General features: G+C 41.9%; 1 protein-coding gene across 4 annotated transcripts; it reads right to left on the bottom strand.

The window, feature by feature from the left end:
* Positions 1–1,585: 1,585 nt before the first annotated feature.
* On the bottom strand, positions 1,586–17,738 carry LOC102799575 (SUN domain-containing ossification factor). 4 transcript variants are annotated; one of them, XM_087831737.1, is made up of 24 exons: positions 16,679–16,937; positions 13,444–13,549; positions 13,060–13,179; positions 12,544–12,764; positions 12,353–12,454; positions 12,089–12,230; positions 11,884–12,001; positions 11,648–11,772; positions 11,461–11,528; positions 11,249–11,356; positions 10,951–11,056; positions 9,998–10,018; positions 9,524–9,579; positions 8,611–8,693; positions 8,281–8,346; positions 8,109–8,174; positions 7,268–7,355; positions 5,121–6,455; positions 4,903–4,990; positions 4,097–4,201; positions 3,668–3,825; positions 3,361–3,455; positions 3,202–3,257; positions 1,586–2,484 (listed from the first exon to the last, which is right to left on the bottom strand). In XM_087831737.1, the coding sequence occupies exons 1-24, from the start codon at positions 16,735–16,737 to the stop codon at positions 2,032–2,034; spliced, it is 3,945 nt and encodes a 1,314-aa protein (XP_087687863.1). In that variant the 5' UTR covers positions 16,738–16,937; the 3' UTR covers positions 1,586–2,031. The 4 variants fall into 4 exon arrangements, with proteins under 4 accessions (XP_087687863.1, XP_087687864.1, XP_087687865.1 ...); XM_087831738.1 differs by having other exon boundaries at positions 3,361–3,452; XM_087831740.1 differs by lacking the exon at positions 16,679–16,937 and adding an exon at positions 17,629–17,738 and having other exon boundaries at positions 1,587–2,484.
* Between the last annotated feature and the right edge of the window lie 151 nt (positions 17,739–17,889).

Raw genomic sequence — 17,889 nt, 5'->3', positions numbered from 1 at the left:
TCTAAAGAAAATAGAGGAAAACATCTTAAGCCAATCACATGCAAGTCAAGCCACGTAAAACAAGCGTTTTTGTGGCCTATTAGAGGTAGTGTCACCCATCTTGCTGACCTCCATTAGCTGCCGCTGTGTGATGCGACACAACATTCTTCTTAATGCAGTCAACCACAACTGGTATTGAAGAACTGTATACAGAAGCAAGCACAACATTATGCAAACACCAACACTAGGCATCAATCACATGCTGCCAGCAGAACCTTCTGATACTCGGTGTTATCTCTCTGGGGTGATTCTGTGTCACTCCGATTGCAGGGGTAACATTATTTTCCTCCGGGGCTCAGGGTCAACAACAGATCATCGCTCCAGAGGCCGGGGGCTCATTGACCTGCTCCGAGTGCTTCGGTGAAGTGCAGGCTTTCAGCTCGGGAGGTCTGAGCTCAAATCCATCGCAGCTGATCATTTTAATTTTCTCCTAATGGCATTTGCAGCATCGCTCGGAATTTAATGTAAGCTTAATTCTACAGTAAGAGTGTTATTAGTCATGAAATTCATGAGTGTCAAAGTAGCGCACGATTCCTGCTCTGCAAGATGACTCAACAATGCAGCAAACTGAAAGGAGAGAATTTAACATTTAAAAGCTAAAACACGCCAAAGACTGAAGGTAAAAACGGCCACTTCATTAGGTACACCTCTTCGTTAACACAAACCTGGAATGAGCCAATCGCATGGCAGCAACTCAGTGCATATATTACATTAAGTTAAAGTGAGCATTAGCATGAAGGAAAAAGGTGATAGAAGTGGTTTTGATTGTAACGTGGTTGTTGGTGACTGGCTGGTCTGAGAGTTTCAGAAAGTGTCGATGTACTGGGGTTTTACCACACAACTGTCTGTAGTGTTTACAGAGAATAGTCTGAAAAAGAGGGAACATCCAGTGAGCAGCAGCTCTGTAGGCAAACACCCCCCCCCCAAAAAAAACCCTGTTGATGACAGATGTTAGAGGAGAATGCTTTGAGCACCCTGATAGGAAGGAAACAGCAAGTCAAATAACATCCTGTTACAACCAAAGTACGAAGAATAGCATCTCTGAACACAACAGATGGGCTACAGCAGCAAACCGCCACACCGGGTGAAAAAAGTTGCCTGTCCAGGTTCAGAACTCAGCATGAACATGAAGGCTGGTGATTAGCTGTGTAATGGTGTGGGGGGTATTATATTGGCAGACTTTGGGCCTCTTAGAACACCATAACCTACCACAGTATTGTTGCTTAACATGTCCATCCTTTAATGTCAACTGTGTGTCCGTCTTCTGACGGCTGCTTCCATCTGGATAACACACAGTTCAAACTATCTGTACATAAAAATGAGTTCACTGCACTCAAACAGCCTCCACAGTCACTAGATTTCAATCCACTCACCACTAATAGGAGATTCAATCATAAACACAATTTAGATGTAAATATGGACCAAAATGTTTCTTTGATGTTGAATCTACACCATGAAGAACTAAGGCAGGTCTGAAGCCACAAGGGAAGTCCAACCCAGTACCAGTAATAAGCTATTTAACCCATTTTTTGGTGAGGGGGGGGGGGGCAAATGTTGAAGTAGCATAGCAACTCCTATGCTTTTATTTTGAAAGAGAGATTAGCCACAGCAAATAATGGTTTCAGTTCTTGATTCCTGGTCACATGATATTCGGATTTGTGTTTTAAACACGGAAATTCCTTCAACAACAACAACAAAAATAAGACGTTCACATCTTTAGACCTGTTGGGTCAATAATCACGTTCACTATTCACAACCAAAAGAGGAAAAAGCTTTAATGGAAAGCTGGGAAGACTTTTTTTTGATTTGAAGTAAAACAAATGCAAATGATAAGAACTGAACAGTGACGATGAAAATAAAATGAACTTTAAGAGCGAACAGATTGTCTCGCGTTGAAACTTAAAGCTGCCTTTGCCCACAAAAGTAAACAGATGTCCTCTTTTAGAAAGATTTGAGCAGTGGGTGAGGGGGAGGCTTTTGTCACTGTTTGAGTTAGACGGGACCTGAGAGCGCCACAAATGTCTTAGTGCTTGGCTCTGATTTCCTCCTTATGATGTCTTCTATGGTCGAAATGGGCAACGGTTCGCTTTTGTCCCTCCGAGGAGCGTGAAGAAAATCCACCACCGTGCAGCTGGGCTTAGGACGCCTGCGTCGCCATGCCCGTTTCTCTGCCCGGCTCTTGGGTGGAGGGAGGCCGTCACAGATTCGAGAGCAGGCTGTGGTGAGGCCACAGAAAGAGGGGTCGTCTGAATGAGAAGATCCCTCCGAGCTCCCCTCTGACGGTGAGTCTCTAAAGGTAGGGTGAAGTAAATTTTTGGTAAGGGGGATGGGGTTTGTGGTGACAGGCGCTCCGTTGCATACTCCATTGGTCAGCTCAGGAGAAGACTGTAAGGAGGGTTTCAGAGTCTCCACCTTTTCAAGGGGTTTCATCTTACGGCGTCTCCTCTGTATAAGAAAAGAATCGGACAAGGCAGAAACATGAGATGCATTTTAATCACGATACCCTGGTAAAAGGGTTAATACCTTCCTGATATTACACTGTGACTGTGGGTTGGACTTCCCTTGTGGCTTCAGACAATACAAGTGACAATACAACACCAGTGCATTGTGCTAAACCCCAACGTTCAGTTTACTAGTTGCAAATTTATAATGGTTCACAGCTTACTGAACTCAGTAAAAACTCCCCACTAGTGGGGTTTTCCATGCTGCGCAATACTTAATATTGTATCTCCTTGCAAGTTCTTTTTTTGACAGTTTGGAAACTCAACACGAATCAAACTTTTTGTTCAGGGCGATCGTGGCTCAAGAGTTGGGAGTTCGCCTTGTAATCGGAAGGTTGCCAGTTCAAGCCCTGGCTTGGACAGTCTCGGCCGTTGTGTCCTTGGGCAAGACACTTCACCCGTTGCCTACTGGTGGTGGTCAGAGGGCCCATTGGCGCCAGTGTCCGGCAGCCTCGTCTCTGTCAGTGCACCCCAGGGTGGCTGTGGCTACAATGTAGCTGCCATCAGGAGTGTGTGAATGTGTGGATGACTGGATATGTAAAGCGCTTTGGGGTCCTTAGGGACTAGTAAGGCGCTATATAAATACAGGCCATTTTACACATCTTGATATACTGACCAAGCCCCCATCCCCACAAACCACGCTACTAAAAGCATTACACACCTTTCTGTTTGCTGGATAAAGACTCTCTGTTCCCTCTGCATGCATGCATTCTGGGCCTGTTACAGAAAAAAAGGTTAATTTCTACAAACTGATTAGCAATTTTTAGCAAAATAAAAAGCAGATTCTTAAAACTTTCTATGTTATGTGGTGCAACTTTACCTTCAGTGGTGGCTAACTGGAATGAGTCAGAGTTTATGAGTGGATAGGACGCACTCCTCTTCAAACCCAGTTCATCACAGCAGGAGAACTGTCTGCTAAGGATAACATTCAGTGTATTAATGGTTAGTGGAAAAGACAGCACACACCACCTTTATCAAGATATCTTGATGAACAACTCAAATTGTCCTAATGAGTAAAAATCACTCATTGCACTGCAACCTCTCCTCACAACTCCTAACTCCTAAGAGCACATTTGAAGTGCTCTCTTTCTACTTATGGCTTCAGGTGGCAGAAGTTGTGTTTGTACCTTTCAGGACAGCAGTAGGTGTAGCTCTTAGGCGAGGGTGGCTCTGGTTCTGTGGTTGGAGGTACAGTGGAGAGGCGACAGTGGTTGGCACACAGTAGAAGTCCGAGAGACAGACACAAGAAGAGAGACAGCAGCAGGTAATTCTGCCTGTCTGATACCTGGAACGCAGGAAACTGATTTTAAGTAACGTGATATGTTGATGATGAGGACAGAAAGTACTCTGACAAATAGTAATATAAATACACTGTGAGGGTTTTTTATAAAGTTGGTTAAATATTAGCAGCTTCTCCTCATGCAAAAGCACCTAATGTGCAAGAGCACCAGCGCACCCTAATGACTGAGTGAGAAGACTCAATTTACTCCATTTGGGAAAAGGCAGGAAAAAAAGGACTGCAGATGACAGCTTTGTGCCCGGAGTGTCGCACACACCTCATTCTGCAGTTGGCTGACTCTGACAGACAAGTTGAGAACCAGCTGAGTCACATTCTCCAGTTGACCCTGCAGAAACTGGATGGATTCAGTCTGACGTTGGTCCTATAGGCGTAAAAAGGCAACACATTAGCAACCAACCGCACAGGTTCACGTCACTGAAATGATATACAAAGGTATGATGAGTAAGTATTTGGGGGTATAATAAGTGCTTGCTCTGTTCACTTGCAAACAAACACAGAGGCATTTCCCTTTGAAATTTCTCTTCCAAACACAATTTTGTGTTGTTGACTTTTCATTGCAACACTTGAAACAAAAGTGCAAAATGGGACTAACTTGACATTATGGTGTGGTCATGAGCTAACACAATGAGCTACATGAAACTGAAACATTGTGACTATTTTACTGACTGCACCACAAAAATATGGAGTAACATTAGCATTCATGTGCAGTTGTGCTCCTGCCCACCTGACAACTCTCCAATAGGTCTATTCGCCCTCGTTCTAACTTAGAGTAAACGGTGCGTTAATGGACCATAAAAACAAAACAATGAGTTCAATTCCACGTTGAGTTGCGAAGAATTGCAAAGCCGGTTAAGGGTAGGTGTTTGAGCCATCGCTAATAGAAAATATTGATTAGCGCAATTTGGATCCCAAAGAGCTTTGAGGAAAAACACATCCGACCCTTGGAGGCAGCTGCTACATCATGTGGCTGTTCTACAGTCAAAACGAACAGATCATCAAAGTCAGACTCAAAGTCAGACAAAGAGCTTTTACTCTGCATGAAAACTGTGTGTTATTGTTTACCTGCTCCTCTGCAATTCTGGAAGTGTTCTGCAGTTTAATGATGGTTTTGTTGAAAGCCTTTTGCATCTCTTCCATCTGCTTTCGATACCTTAAAAAATTAAAAATTAAAAAAAATATATATATATATTTAAAAAAAGGATCACTGTAACCTCAGCTTAACAAAAACAACCTTTGTATTTTTGTTTTCCTCACTCCTCATGTCCTTCCACCATCCTCACCTCTGACTAAGCTGCTCCAGGTAGCGTCCGCTCAGTGACATGTTCATCTCCAGGGCTTTAATGCGGTTGTTGAGTCTCATGAAGACCGACTCTTTCTGGCTCGAGCTGTGCACCGGGTTCCCGTTCTGCTCTGTGCCATTAGGGGGCTCTGCATAGATGTCCGAGAGGGAGGTGGGTGAAGAAGGAGTTGGGGAGGATGGGCGAGGCAGCTGACCGTTGTCACTTGAAGATGCTGAGATTTCGTCTGCAAAATCCTCCATTTTAGCATCTGCGATGGCTGCGTGACCGCCAGAAGGCTCAGGTTCTGCAGCAGGTTCTGGAGCAGGGGGGGATACTTCAGAAGAAGCAGTGCTGCTTTCGGGTACAACAGCTGAGTCAGGCTGCTGCTCTAAATGAGGGGAGCCTGTGGGTGCAGGGACTGGAGATTGATCTGTTTTGTCTTGGGTTTGAATGAGGACATTTGTTTCTACTTGAGTGACATCAATCTCCAGCTTCTCCTCTGGGGGTGTCACCGATATGTCGTCTGCTGTGGCACTGGTGCTTGGCTTTACAGGGACAGAGCTACTGAGAGAAGCCGAAGGCTCGATGTGCTGTTCTTCCTCCAGCACATCCTGGCTGTTCTCTGGCAATGGCTCCTTTGCCGGTTCCAAGGTGGACAGCTGTGGCGTTTCCACAATATGAGTAGGTTTGGCTGCAGATGAATCAGCATCGCTGGGTTTGGGGAGCTTCATGGTTTGACTGGGCTCCAGCAGAGGCGATCCAGATGTAGATTCCTCTATGTTCCCAGGAGGCTGTGATACCTCCGATTCTACAGCTTCATTCTCTGGCTCCTGCTCAGAAGCTTGTTCTTTGTCTTGGAGCTGATGCAGCTCACTCGGGTGCTGCTGAGGTTCAGGATGGGCAGATGAGTGCGTAGGTGGGTGCCAAGATGGTGTTTGGGTAGAAGGAATTATTTGCCGTCTTTCCGCTGTTTGGCATTCCCTGTGTTTGGATAGTGAGGCAGAACACTGCTGCTGGAAATACTCCAGAAGAGAAGCTGCACAGGAGCATGGAGAAGAAAGTGAAGGAACTGGAGGGCAGTACTTTAAGCTGTCCTGTTGTCTCTCATGATGATCCTTTTTCTCTTCTTCCAAGTCATCCTCCTTGTCCAGAAGGATGATTGTAGAGCTGATAGGTTCTTCCTCATCCTTGTCTAAAGGAAGAACTATTTTTTCCTCCATGGGTGGGAGCTCTTGTTTGACACCATCAGATGTGGTTGACGTCTCTAGGGCAGAGTTTTCCACAGTTTCAGGGATATCAGTGTCTTGTGAAATCTGCACGTCTTCAGAGTCCGGACTGGAGAAACGAGGACAATGTCGTAAATATTAAATGCAGAGAAGTGCAAAAACTGTAAAAGACTTATAGTCTTAACCAGTGTCGTCTACATCAGCGGTCCCCAACCTTTTTTGCGCCACGGACCGGTTTATGCCCGACAATATTTTCACAGACCGGCCTTTAAGGTGTCGTGGATAAATACAACAAAATAAAACTAGTACCGGTACCGAAAAAAAGAAGATTTATTCATAACACACGTGAAAAGACCCAGGAAAACCAAGTTAACGATAAAAACGATAACAAAATAACGCTGAAAACCGATAAAAACTCTGAAAACCATACATTTCACACCTGAACCTCAACTCTCGCGGCCCGATATCAAACGACTCACGGACCGGTACCAGTCCGAGGCCCGGGGATTGGGGACTGCTGATCTACATACGTACAGAAATTAAAACCGCAGCTTATCCATTATTTATTTTAGTGAAACACAGCAGTGCTCCATGACCTGTGGCATTATCCATCACTTTTCAATTCTGATAATAAAAATACAATTTGGTTTGCTGAAATTTCTAAAATGCTTTTTTTCCACCTCTGAAAACAATACCAGCATTTGTTGAAAGTTTGCCTGTGGTCAGTTTAAAACCATCTCTCACTTTTACACATCGAAAATCACACCATAGGTCATAGCGAGCACTATTGCATTTGTGTGAAGAGGCTCAGAGGGACGTGCAAAATCTACTAACTATTAAAAAATGAAAAACACTATAGATAACACAGGTAATCAGTGGGAGTAAAAAACTAAATCTGTGGCACATCTGACAGGTACTCACACTGAAGTAGTAGTAATAGTAGTTTCAGTGGTGGATTCAAGCGGCTGCGATGGCTCAGTTATGTTCACTTCTTGGGACGAAAGGCTGCCTGAAGAAAAAAAAAAAAAAAAAAAATATCAGAAAAATTTAAATCAACAACAAATGTTTCAAAAGTACAGTTTAGTCAACTTCAACATTTTTGATTAAAGAAAAAAAACCTAAAAAAATAAGCTTGTCAATCCTGAACGTTGTATAAGACTGAAAAGACAAATAACTTTACAAAAAAAAAAGTGTCAGAAAAGTGTGTGAAACAGAAATTAAAAACAAATGATTTAAAAGCTGTATTTATATAAAACTAGAACAACGTGCAGCATAAAATGCTGAAATTCAAATATCTGTCTCTTGAATGTTATATATTTGTATTACAGTTGATGAATGTACTTTTTATTTTCTATCAGTAACACATTGTAGTCAAGCTGTGTTTACCGCTGTGTTTTTGTAGTTTTAGAATCCAAATATTATTTTCCTTGTTGATTAATATGAGATTTTAACTGGTTTGGTTTTGTCTGGTTGAGTTAATCAAGGCCTCTCCTCATGTCGTGTACACTAACACATCCCCTAACATCGAGGAATCAGGTTGGATTGCAGGTTAAATGACTTACAAATTTCCAAAGGCTTAGTATCTTTTTTTATATTTGCACGGTAGAGTTTCAACTTAAACCCACAGATTGTTTTAATTTTACATTTACACCGGACCCTAACTTTTTGGGAAATTTGGATAGCTTTTATTATGTTTACTCTAGACAAGGTAAAATAAGAAAACAGTCGAGTGTTATATGCATATATGGCGTGTTGTCCGTACCATTCATCTCTGTGCCTCCTCCGAGAACGTTGACAGCAATATTGTTTACCATGTTTAAAATAGCATCTGAAGAGCAAATGATAACATCAGTCACAAGTTCACACAAACACAATCTGAGCTTGACAACAAATGTACTCATCTTCATGCTGTAGGAGTTTAACATCAGACTTGCCTTTTGCTGATCCAATTAGATTCTTGGATAATTTCGCCTCACCAGGTGCCGATCCAGAGGGATAATCTGTAGGGAGTGTTATTAAACGCTTTCATATATATGTAAGAAATTAAAATCACCAACCAGTATAAATGTAAAGCAAACTACTATGACATTTGTTTTGTGTAAAAATAAGCTAAACTTTAAAAAAATTCAAAAGGGATGATTTCAATACTAATTTATTATTCTCAAACTGTACTGACAGCTGCACTTACACCAAGTTTAACAAGTCTATTTTTTCTTTTAACAGCAGTTTACAGTAATTTTAGCTACAACATCCTCTGTACTTACCCAAGTCGTCGTCCTGATCATCTGGCCTTTCTGAGGGATCAACTATCTCCTCATATTCTTCCACCATGCTTGTACCAAACACCCTGTCATAAAAATAAGGATCCAAATCTATAACCACAGTCACACTGAAAGTAATTTACAGTTGTGGTCAGAAGTTTCAAACTGTCACACTCAAATAAGAGGAAAATGTTCAGAAACAACCCAGGAAACCTCACTGCTCATAGTTAACAAAATAATGAAGGAGGGAGACTAATTCCAAATTCTTCAGCTTCACTTCAAATCAACAGCTAAACAGTTACAACTTGGACACAACTGAAAAAATAATCTCAAACACACATCAAACCTGGTCTAGGACTGGATAAATGCATAAACATTAAGCCCCAATCTTGTAGAAAATATGTGGACTATGTTTCAAAGCCAGGTCCATGTCAGGAAACCAACTATTTTAAATGAACTCTACCAAGAAAAGTAGTGATGAATACCAAAATCATCTAGTCGAGGTGCAACTTGATAACAAACATTTAACAAAGACTAATGGGGGGATGTGTACATATTTGAACCTGTATGCACACTTATATATTCAAACTTGTACAACCAATTCTTGTTTGCTCCAAGTCACCAAATAGTTTTCACTTCCTCAAAAACTATTAGTCGGCAGTTTCTGAAACTGTGATTTAAATGCATCTTTAAACTCTGCAGAAGCAGGAAACAACTGCCAACAGGTTAGTTCCACTTTTTCTAACCAAAACCTTGATGTAGTACCAAAAATCAGACGCTATCTTAGCTCATACTGTGTTATGGTTTCTTGCTTCTTGTGCAATATACCGATTGTGACTTATTTAAATAGATTTGAAAAGTAAAAGCTGAGAATGCTTCACACTGCATGCTGTACGTTAGGAGCACTATCACGTACCTTATAAGACTAAGTGGGCAGAAATGTTCAGAGCCAAAGTGAGAGACCAGCTCTACCTACAACAAAAAAAATGTAAAAAATGCAAAACTCATTCAGATTATTTCATATCTTGTGTTGCTGATTTATAAAATCATCAGCAGAGGTATTAATTAACAGCAAAGCATTGATTTTGTTATAAAGTCAATCAGTGTAATGAAAAAAAATGATGGGTTGACAGACTGTGTAACCAGGAAATCAGAGAAATTTGAGAAACATAATAATGGGTATTATTCCGAGGATTACCAAATGTTCACATGTCTGAAACAAACACTTTGAAAAAGCAGAGACTGGACGTGACAATGGTTTGCAGGCAGCACAGCAAGTTAGATGTGATTCTGTTTCATTCTGATCACAGCAGTTAGACACAAAACACACTCCCCTCCACGTTTACTGTTCAGTTCACCCAACGACAGAGCACTACAAGGACAAGCTAACCTTTATGTACTTGGTGAACATCTGAAGCAAGAGAAAAGGGAAAAAGAGAAATATTAAAAGAGATGTCAGCATGCATTAAAAACGAGACTAGAGAGAGTATGCTGGCTTCACCTGAGTCACTCAGGCAAATGGCAACAGCATCTCTAACACTTTTCAAAATGGCAAAGCCACGTTACATGCATTTAAGACACGAAGCTGACAAATCTACCAAGAATAAAAAGAGAAATATCAGCAACACCAGGGACAAAGAAAAAAAACACTCCTACAGTAGGGATGCACCGATACCGATACCGGTATCGGGTATCGGCCCCGATACCACATTTTCTACAGTACTCGTACTCGTTAAAAGTCCCCCGATACCGAGGACCGATACCACGGTCTGAGACCTGTCTATGTTTGAGCGGCATGTAAGGGGTTAATCACAGGCGCCGACGCACTAGCCTCTGATGTCATCCCAGCTGTGACTGTGCTTGTGAGACTTCTAAACAGAGAAACAGACGAACAAATTTATAATTAAATTTTGTTTTTTTATAATTATTTATTCTGTAATATGTTGCATACAACATACTTTTCATTTTAAATGAATGTTCTTAATTCCAAACTAGTCCCTTGTTTGTTTGTTTTTTGTTAAATTATAGGACTAAAGCTGTTACCTGCAAATTTAAATCATGTTTTTATTAAGTACTCGGTATCGGCGAGTACTGAAATGCAAGTACTGGTACTCGTTTCCAAAAAAGTGGTATCGGTGCATCCCTATCCTACAGTACAGTCGGGTAATAGTCAGCTGCAGATCGAAACAACTGAATAAGCAGTTCACCTCGACATATTCAGTTCGTAATGTAATTACACTGAAAGATTACGGCAATTTGTTGCACACATTCAGCAGAGAATAAGGGAGATATAGCAAAATAATTCAAACAAACAACAAAACTAAAAAAGAATATAGTGCTCACCTTCACATATTTTGCATAAAGATGCTCATCCAGTGGGAAACTCTGAACTGTACGTTCATCCCGGGCGTGAAAGGTTCCCAGCTTTAGCCATTTATTTGTTGGGTACCTGCAAAAGTAGATTCATACAGCACAGTCAGATCAGTCGATGACTGAAGCTGCAGCTTGGTGTCGCTGGAAATTACAGCAAGAAACAAAGAAGACGACAAATGAAAATGTAAATAAGTGAAAATGTGATCTTCTTTTAGAAGATATTAAAAAGATGACATGACAGATCCGACAGCATAGCCACTGGGCATACCTATCACTAATGGACACAAGAAAGTCTTTAGGTGTAGACGAGAAGAGTTCAAAGTTGGCGATGTCCAACTGCTTCACCTGGATGGGCTCACAGAGCTCAATAATGAACCTGAGCATCAGAGAGAGGGTGGGAAAAAATAGAAATTTGGGTTTAAGAGGAGAGAAAAAGAGAATTGACTCATTTGTGGATAGAAGGAAAGGGATGCAACATACCAGATTTTATTACTGCAGGGGTTTAGCATGTATAAATCCATATTCTCCTTCAATATGGCTGAAGTGCTCTGCATTGAACAAATTAACAAAGAAGTATGAGTTGAATTTGTCACTGTGTCAACATCCAGCAGGAGAGGCAGATTTTATGATTTCATGGTGAATGGAAAACATAAGCATCATTTTATACCTTAGCCTCTGGGTTAGCGCCAAGTATCTTGGCCCCACACTCCACTGAGGCGTAGTTATTAAAGTTCTTTTGGACCTTCTTCACTATATGAGAACCCACGTTGTTGGAGGTGTGAGTAGACTGAGCTATGGTGAGAAAAAATGGGGGAGATATATAGAGATATACATTTTCACACTTTTGCAGTTTATTCTAGTACAGAAATGGTTGCAATTTCAAAACTCATATTCAGATCGTACTTTTTTCTTTCTCCACCTCCATCATCTTGCGTTTCCACTCATCAAAAGTGGGGATGTCCTCGGGGTCTTTGGTGCTCACGCTTGAATCTGTGTCTGTGGTACCAGGGGAGCTCAAGTCCTGTCACAGATAATGAGAAAATGAGAGCTGGGACAGCTCCTCCGGCGTGAAAGGAAAAATAGTTCACACTGAATCCACGCTCCTTACCGCCTCCTTGAGTGTGTGCGAGACGTTGGATTCCGGGTGCTGCGTACCGTGACCAGCAGGAGAACTCAGAGGAACATCAGTGTGGACTTTAGTACCTGCGGTGTGAACATTGGAAGTGTTCTCCAGAACAACTGGAGGGCTGCTGTAGTAACGAAAAATGCATCGTTCCCATCGTTTAAAGAGAGTCGAGAATGAATTTATTTATTTAACTACATCCAGAGGTTTTTAAAATCTTTCAAAGGGTGAAATGTTAGCTGTACCTACCTGTCACTGTCATATGGATTGTTCTCTTCTTCACATTCAGCAGGAGGCAGGTCAGAATCATTGACCTCAGAAGCAGCTACATCTAAGGCATCGCCCGGGACTCTGAAATTAAAGGGAAAAAAAAAAAACATTTTAGCAGGAGCATTAAATGAAACAAACATCAGCAGTGAGATCTGACAACAGTAACTTGCCCCTTGGGGATGCTGTCTTGAAGATTAACTTTGCTGGGGCTGTCTTTAGTTTCGGCAGAAAATGCAGCGACAGAGTCGGGGGAAGGCGGCGGGGAGGCATGCTCCTGATCTTGAGTGACAGAGATTTCTATATGCTGACTTTCAGAGCTGTGCTCAGGTTGTGATATTCCTTTGTCTGCCTCCAGCTCTACCTCAGCAGCAGACTCGTCTGCTTCAAAGGCCTGATGGATAAAGACAAGAGATATTTGCGCTGTTGAGTGCAATGGTATTGTTCGGCCCATTTACCAGAGCTGGACTGATCAATGAAACACTTAAAACTCTGAATATCCCTGAACGTTCGTGACCTTGATTGCTCCTCTTGCAGTGAAAGTTTTATGCTGATGGAAAGAAGATGTAAAACCCTTTTGAAGTCTTAGCTAAAACATGTTTTTGACATTCTCACATGCAGCATGCAAGTATAATAGCAGACAGTGATTGCAATATTAAATATAAATGAAAGCTGCAGTCATACTATACCATATCATATTCTTTTTGGCCCACTTCTTGGGGCATCTGCTCCTCTTTGACACGATCGTCTTCTGTTGGTGGCTCATTTTCAGGTAAAGGTGGGGCAGGTACGACCAAGCTTTCCTCGACCTGATCACGACACAATAACATTTCTCTGATATTATTACACCCTCAAATTTGAGTGAGCTGCTAAAAAACTTTGCTCAGTCCAAATATTCAGATAATGTTGTTGTTAATCTGCTACAAATCTAGCACAGCAAGGCGTTTCCAGAGCTGTTAAACAAACAAAGGAGTGCAGAGTGAAGTGTCTGGTCATAAAAGCTATTCATCACATCGACCTGTATAAGCTCTGAGCCATGAGGTAAGTTCTGGTACAGTATTGCACAACGCTACCTCGTGATGATGGAAGTGTTCCTGAGGCTCTTCTTCCGAGCTGACCTCCTTTGGGGACACGGGGCTCTGAGCCTCTCCTTGCAGCTCTGCGCAACCAACATAGCAACTGTGGTAGCGAAGGGACAGAGTGAAAGACGGTCAGTGCCACAATACCACCGAGTCGCTTTTGAAAAGCAGGGTCACTTCATTTTGTGGAAAACAAAGAGCTCGGATTCTGAGGATGTGAGGAACTTTTAAAACTGTTGCAACAAGCGAACAAAACAACACTTTTATTTCAGGCCAGTGAGTCATGAACGGAGAAACCTGCAGCCCAGCGTCACAGTGTGACGCACCGAGCGTTCACGTGGCCGTACCCCAAGGAATCAGTTTATCTTATCTGCATGCAGAGCCAGGGAATGTTTTCAGAGCCAAAAGACACACCTCAAGCACACTGCACATTACTCAACCTGTCTGTGAGACCTGCTTTTCATGTGTTATTCATATCTTAATATTGTTTTAATTGTGGGATGAAGGATGAAAGTATTTGAGGAATGATGATTACTTCAGATGACTGTGCATATTTCTGAATAACAACCAAATTTAAAAAAAAAACAAAAAACAAAAAAGTGTCTTTAAATGTTTATGTACATTTTTGTTTCATCAACTTAAAAAACTGGAACAAAACCTAATTGTGGCATTTGCAAATGTTTTGACTCCTCTTCACTTGATAAGTGAAGAGGAGTCAAAACCTTATGTAATTAACTAATAAGGGCTTGTAAAAGGCCAAATGCAAGTAGCTGATGACATTTCCAAAGCTGGCCTCCATGCAGCTAACACAGATGACGCTCACTGATGCCCACAAAGCAGGTGAAAGCTATAAAAAGCCTGAAGAGCTTGCAATTTCCTTCGTCTAAAATGTCATTCGAAACAGATGAAACTGGCAAGAGTACTGTGGAAGTCTGCAAGAATCAATTAGGGTACTCACGTCTCTGCAGTTCAAAAATCATTTGTCTCGAGTTGCTGGAATTTTAGATACGCTTATATATTAAAATATGCCTTTATTTTGAACCCTACAAGTCTGTTGGGTGACACAATCCCAAAAAGAAAAAGGTCTGGGTCACAGTGACTGCCCCCCTGGCAGAAAAACAACAATAAACAGCAGTAACAAGCCTTAAAATAGCTGCGAAAATGTCAAACTGGTGTCCTCAAAGGCTACGCTCTAACAGTCACTTGGCAACAACCCAGGTCATGACATGGATTTTATTCTGGATTCCAGCTCAGGTACTTTACTTGGCCGGCTGCCTGGCTGGCATCGCTTTTGTGTTGATCTGACGTGAGGCGCGACTGGTCAAAAACACCCATGAACAACAGAGCATTTGTTTTCTAATTGAAAGTCATCTACCACAGTGTGATGCCAAAGGAGCAACAGTGGTGCTGAGCCACAGCCAGCTAAATAATTCATTACCCAATTACAAAGGGTTAAAACACTCACCATCACATTCAAAAAGCTAAGATGTGCTCAGTCTCACCGCAAATGCATTAAACGTTTGTATTACACAGTATACTGTATGTCATTATTATCTTTGAGAAATGAAATGGGTCGTATAAATGCAGGATTTGCAAAACACAGGATTACGTTTTTAAGTGATAGTAGTGCCAATGCAACACCATGAAGAAAAGACTTTTAAAGAGCAGCCTTAATATGTGGGAGTGAAGTGTTGACCGCTGCAGCAGATGAAACAGACTAAACACGTCTACCACAAGTGCAAAGATCATGTATGTGTGCTCACTCTTGTCGGACTGTCCTTGGGAAACATGTCTGATATGTGACTCTGATAAGAAGAAATGACACATAGTATGATTTCACCTGTATGGTGGTTTATTACTTCAATGAAAAAAAAAAATTAGTGGTAGAAAAATTAAATCACGCACTTTTTTTTTTTAAACAAATGCTGAATCAGTTTTTTAAATATACGGTAATTAAAGTTAGTTAAATACAGTTTTATTTATATAGCACCAAATCACAAAAGCGGTGACCTAAAGGTGCTTTATACTTAGAGTAAAGACCTTCAATAATAGAGAGAAGCCCCCAACAATCAGACGATCCCCTATGTGCAACCACTTGCAGACAGCGGATAAGAAAAACTCCCTTTTAACAGGAAGAAACCTCTGGCAGAACCAGGCTCAGGGAGGAGCAGCCACCTGCTGCGACCAGCCGGCTACACTCCCTAAATGTAAATATGGAGAAAAAGCTACTGAATCATGGTGTATCAGATGTATGGGTCTCATGTTAAACATCATACCATGACATCAGTGTTTCTCTAACACGGTAAAAGGAGTTTTGTACTCGTCCTGCTGTGATACTCTACTGACATCAACAACTTCATTAAATTCCACGGCTTTTTCATGGGGTACAAAGCTGATAAACATTAAAAGGCAAAAGCAGCATCACTTAAAGCTTCTGTCTAAAATGAGAGCTAAACTGATGCTGTTGAAAGTAGGCCGTGCCAACATCACCACTATAGAGCCTAATAAAATATTACATCATGTCCCTCCCTCCCCTTCTGTCTGAAGCACAGCAGGCAGTTTGTTTGATGGTTGCCATCCTATTAAATCAAGACTAGAACATAAATTCATCCTAATCCCTGTCTCTATGTTGGCCTCAATGTTTTGTGTCAGATTTACAGAGTCCCAGCAAACTCAGGCTTCCACAGGACAGACATGACTGACGTGCAAGGCCCATAATCCTGAACCAAACCTGTGTAACGTCTGATCCGTCACGGCATGGGTTGTCACTGATGTACACGGAGCAGATTAGCGTGTGTGTATGTAAACCAGGCTGTCTTGGTCAGTGTCTTCTAGAAAGGTAACAGTTAAGCTAGAGCTCAGACAGACTTCGCACAGGTGCCAAACTTAAAGCGGCCGGTAACATTCAAATCATATTCTGGCTTCCAGACCGTAACATTTTCATGACGTGAACAACTTCGCGAGGTCGTTTAAAGCTAACGCTTCCCAAGCCCGCTTTAAAGTTAGCTGGTTAGTAGTCAGCTACTCAAGCTAACTCGTCTGCGAACAAGTCAGAAGTCAGCCAGGTGCCACATCACACCACAATGTTTACCCAAGCTAGCCAGACAAAGCGATGTAAAGGTTAACCTTGGGGTAATCTTTACTCGGGCTGTTTGGCAGTTTGAATATTTTGTGTTTTTCAGCGAAACAACAGTACTGTTTTCAAATGGGACTAATTAAACTAACTCACCAATAGACAACAGCTAGCCACACTGACACAAGTCGCCACAACAGTGGTGTCATCTTCATCCCTCTCCTGCCGGGACAGACATCCTCTCCGCGCCCACAGAAACGTTGTATCCTTTTGCTACGCTGTCTTTCACAGCGGTGTATAACATAAACCGATCCGCTGTTTCCTGTTAACAAAGCTGACGTTGGCACTTTCACTAGTGAAGTGTGATGCTAACTGCTGTAACCCACACACATACACACATAACTTGCTACCGGGTCACCGCGAAACTGTCCAATGAAAACGCAGCGACGCCATGGCGCAGTTCAAACTGAGCGTATGTTGGGAGCGCTCGTTTTGTAGCGCCCGGTCGCCCGATTGTATTGAGCTCCTTGAAGTGAAGTATTTTAAATTTGTCAAGGGAGAGGGATTTTGCCTTTCAAGCCTTATCATTTGCGATAATCAAAACACCCCCGCAGTGTTATAGTGTTACGATCATGCGGGGTGTGGACAGCTAATGGAAATTCACACAAGCTCCGTAAAACATGTAAGCTTAAACTCTCGCTGTATACCCCATTAAATAACTTTATAATAAACCCCAAATTCCACACCGTGAAACTTACATGCGTGCTAAAGATAGTATATGTTGTTTTGTTTTTTTTGTTTGTTTTTTTGGTGCAATCACGTGTAACTTGACCTCAAATATTGCAAATCGGTGCGTTTCTTGCACCAGTTTTAAAAAAAGTATCAGCCTGTATCTCAACAGGTCAGCGCAATTATCAGGAATGCGAAGAGTCCTGTGTTATTTTTGGCTGTGAGGTTCACTTTGCAATTAGATCTCGTGCACTGCAGCAAACAGCAGTGAATGCTGTTTTATATTAAACCCACTAGGGGGAGCCCTCTGCTCAACCCTGCGGGGTTTTCAAATTGTAAAACAACTATAGGCGTTAAGGAGATCATTTGAAACTCACCTTGGTATAAGCAAATCACGGGGTGATGAGCCCAAGAGCCATCATGTGCCTAAAGTGCTAAATGAAAATATTCATCTCTTCCATGAATAGAGCTCCAAGCTCACTTGAGCAGCACTTTAGCTTAGTGTGACTACAGGGCATGTGGCCAGTCATAATACAAAGCACACTTGGACTTTGAGAGGACAAAGATACCACATCCTGATTTGGGGATGACTGAGTGCACATTTGGACTTAGTCAAAAATGAGTCCTTGGCTTTAAGA

This window comes from Neolamprologus brichardi, chromosome 18 (genome assembly GCF_056152115.1).
Source record: "Neolamprologus brichardi isolate AB-2024 chromosome 18, ASM5615211v1, whole genome shotgun sequence".
Classification (NCBI taxonomy): Eukaryota; Metazoa; Chordata; class Actinopteri; order Cichliformes; family Cichlidae; genus Neolamprologus; species Neolamprologus brichardi.
The sequence above is the reverse complement of the archived record's forward strand: the minus strand, read 5'-3'. Positions and strand labels throughout refer to the sequence as shown.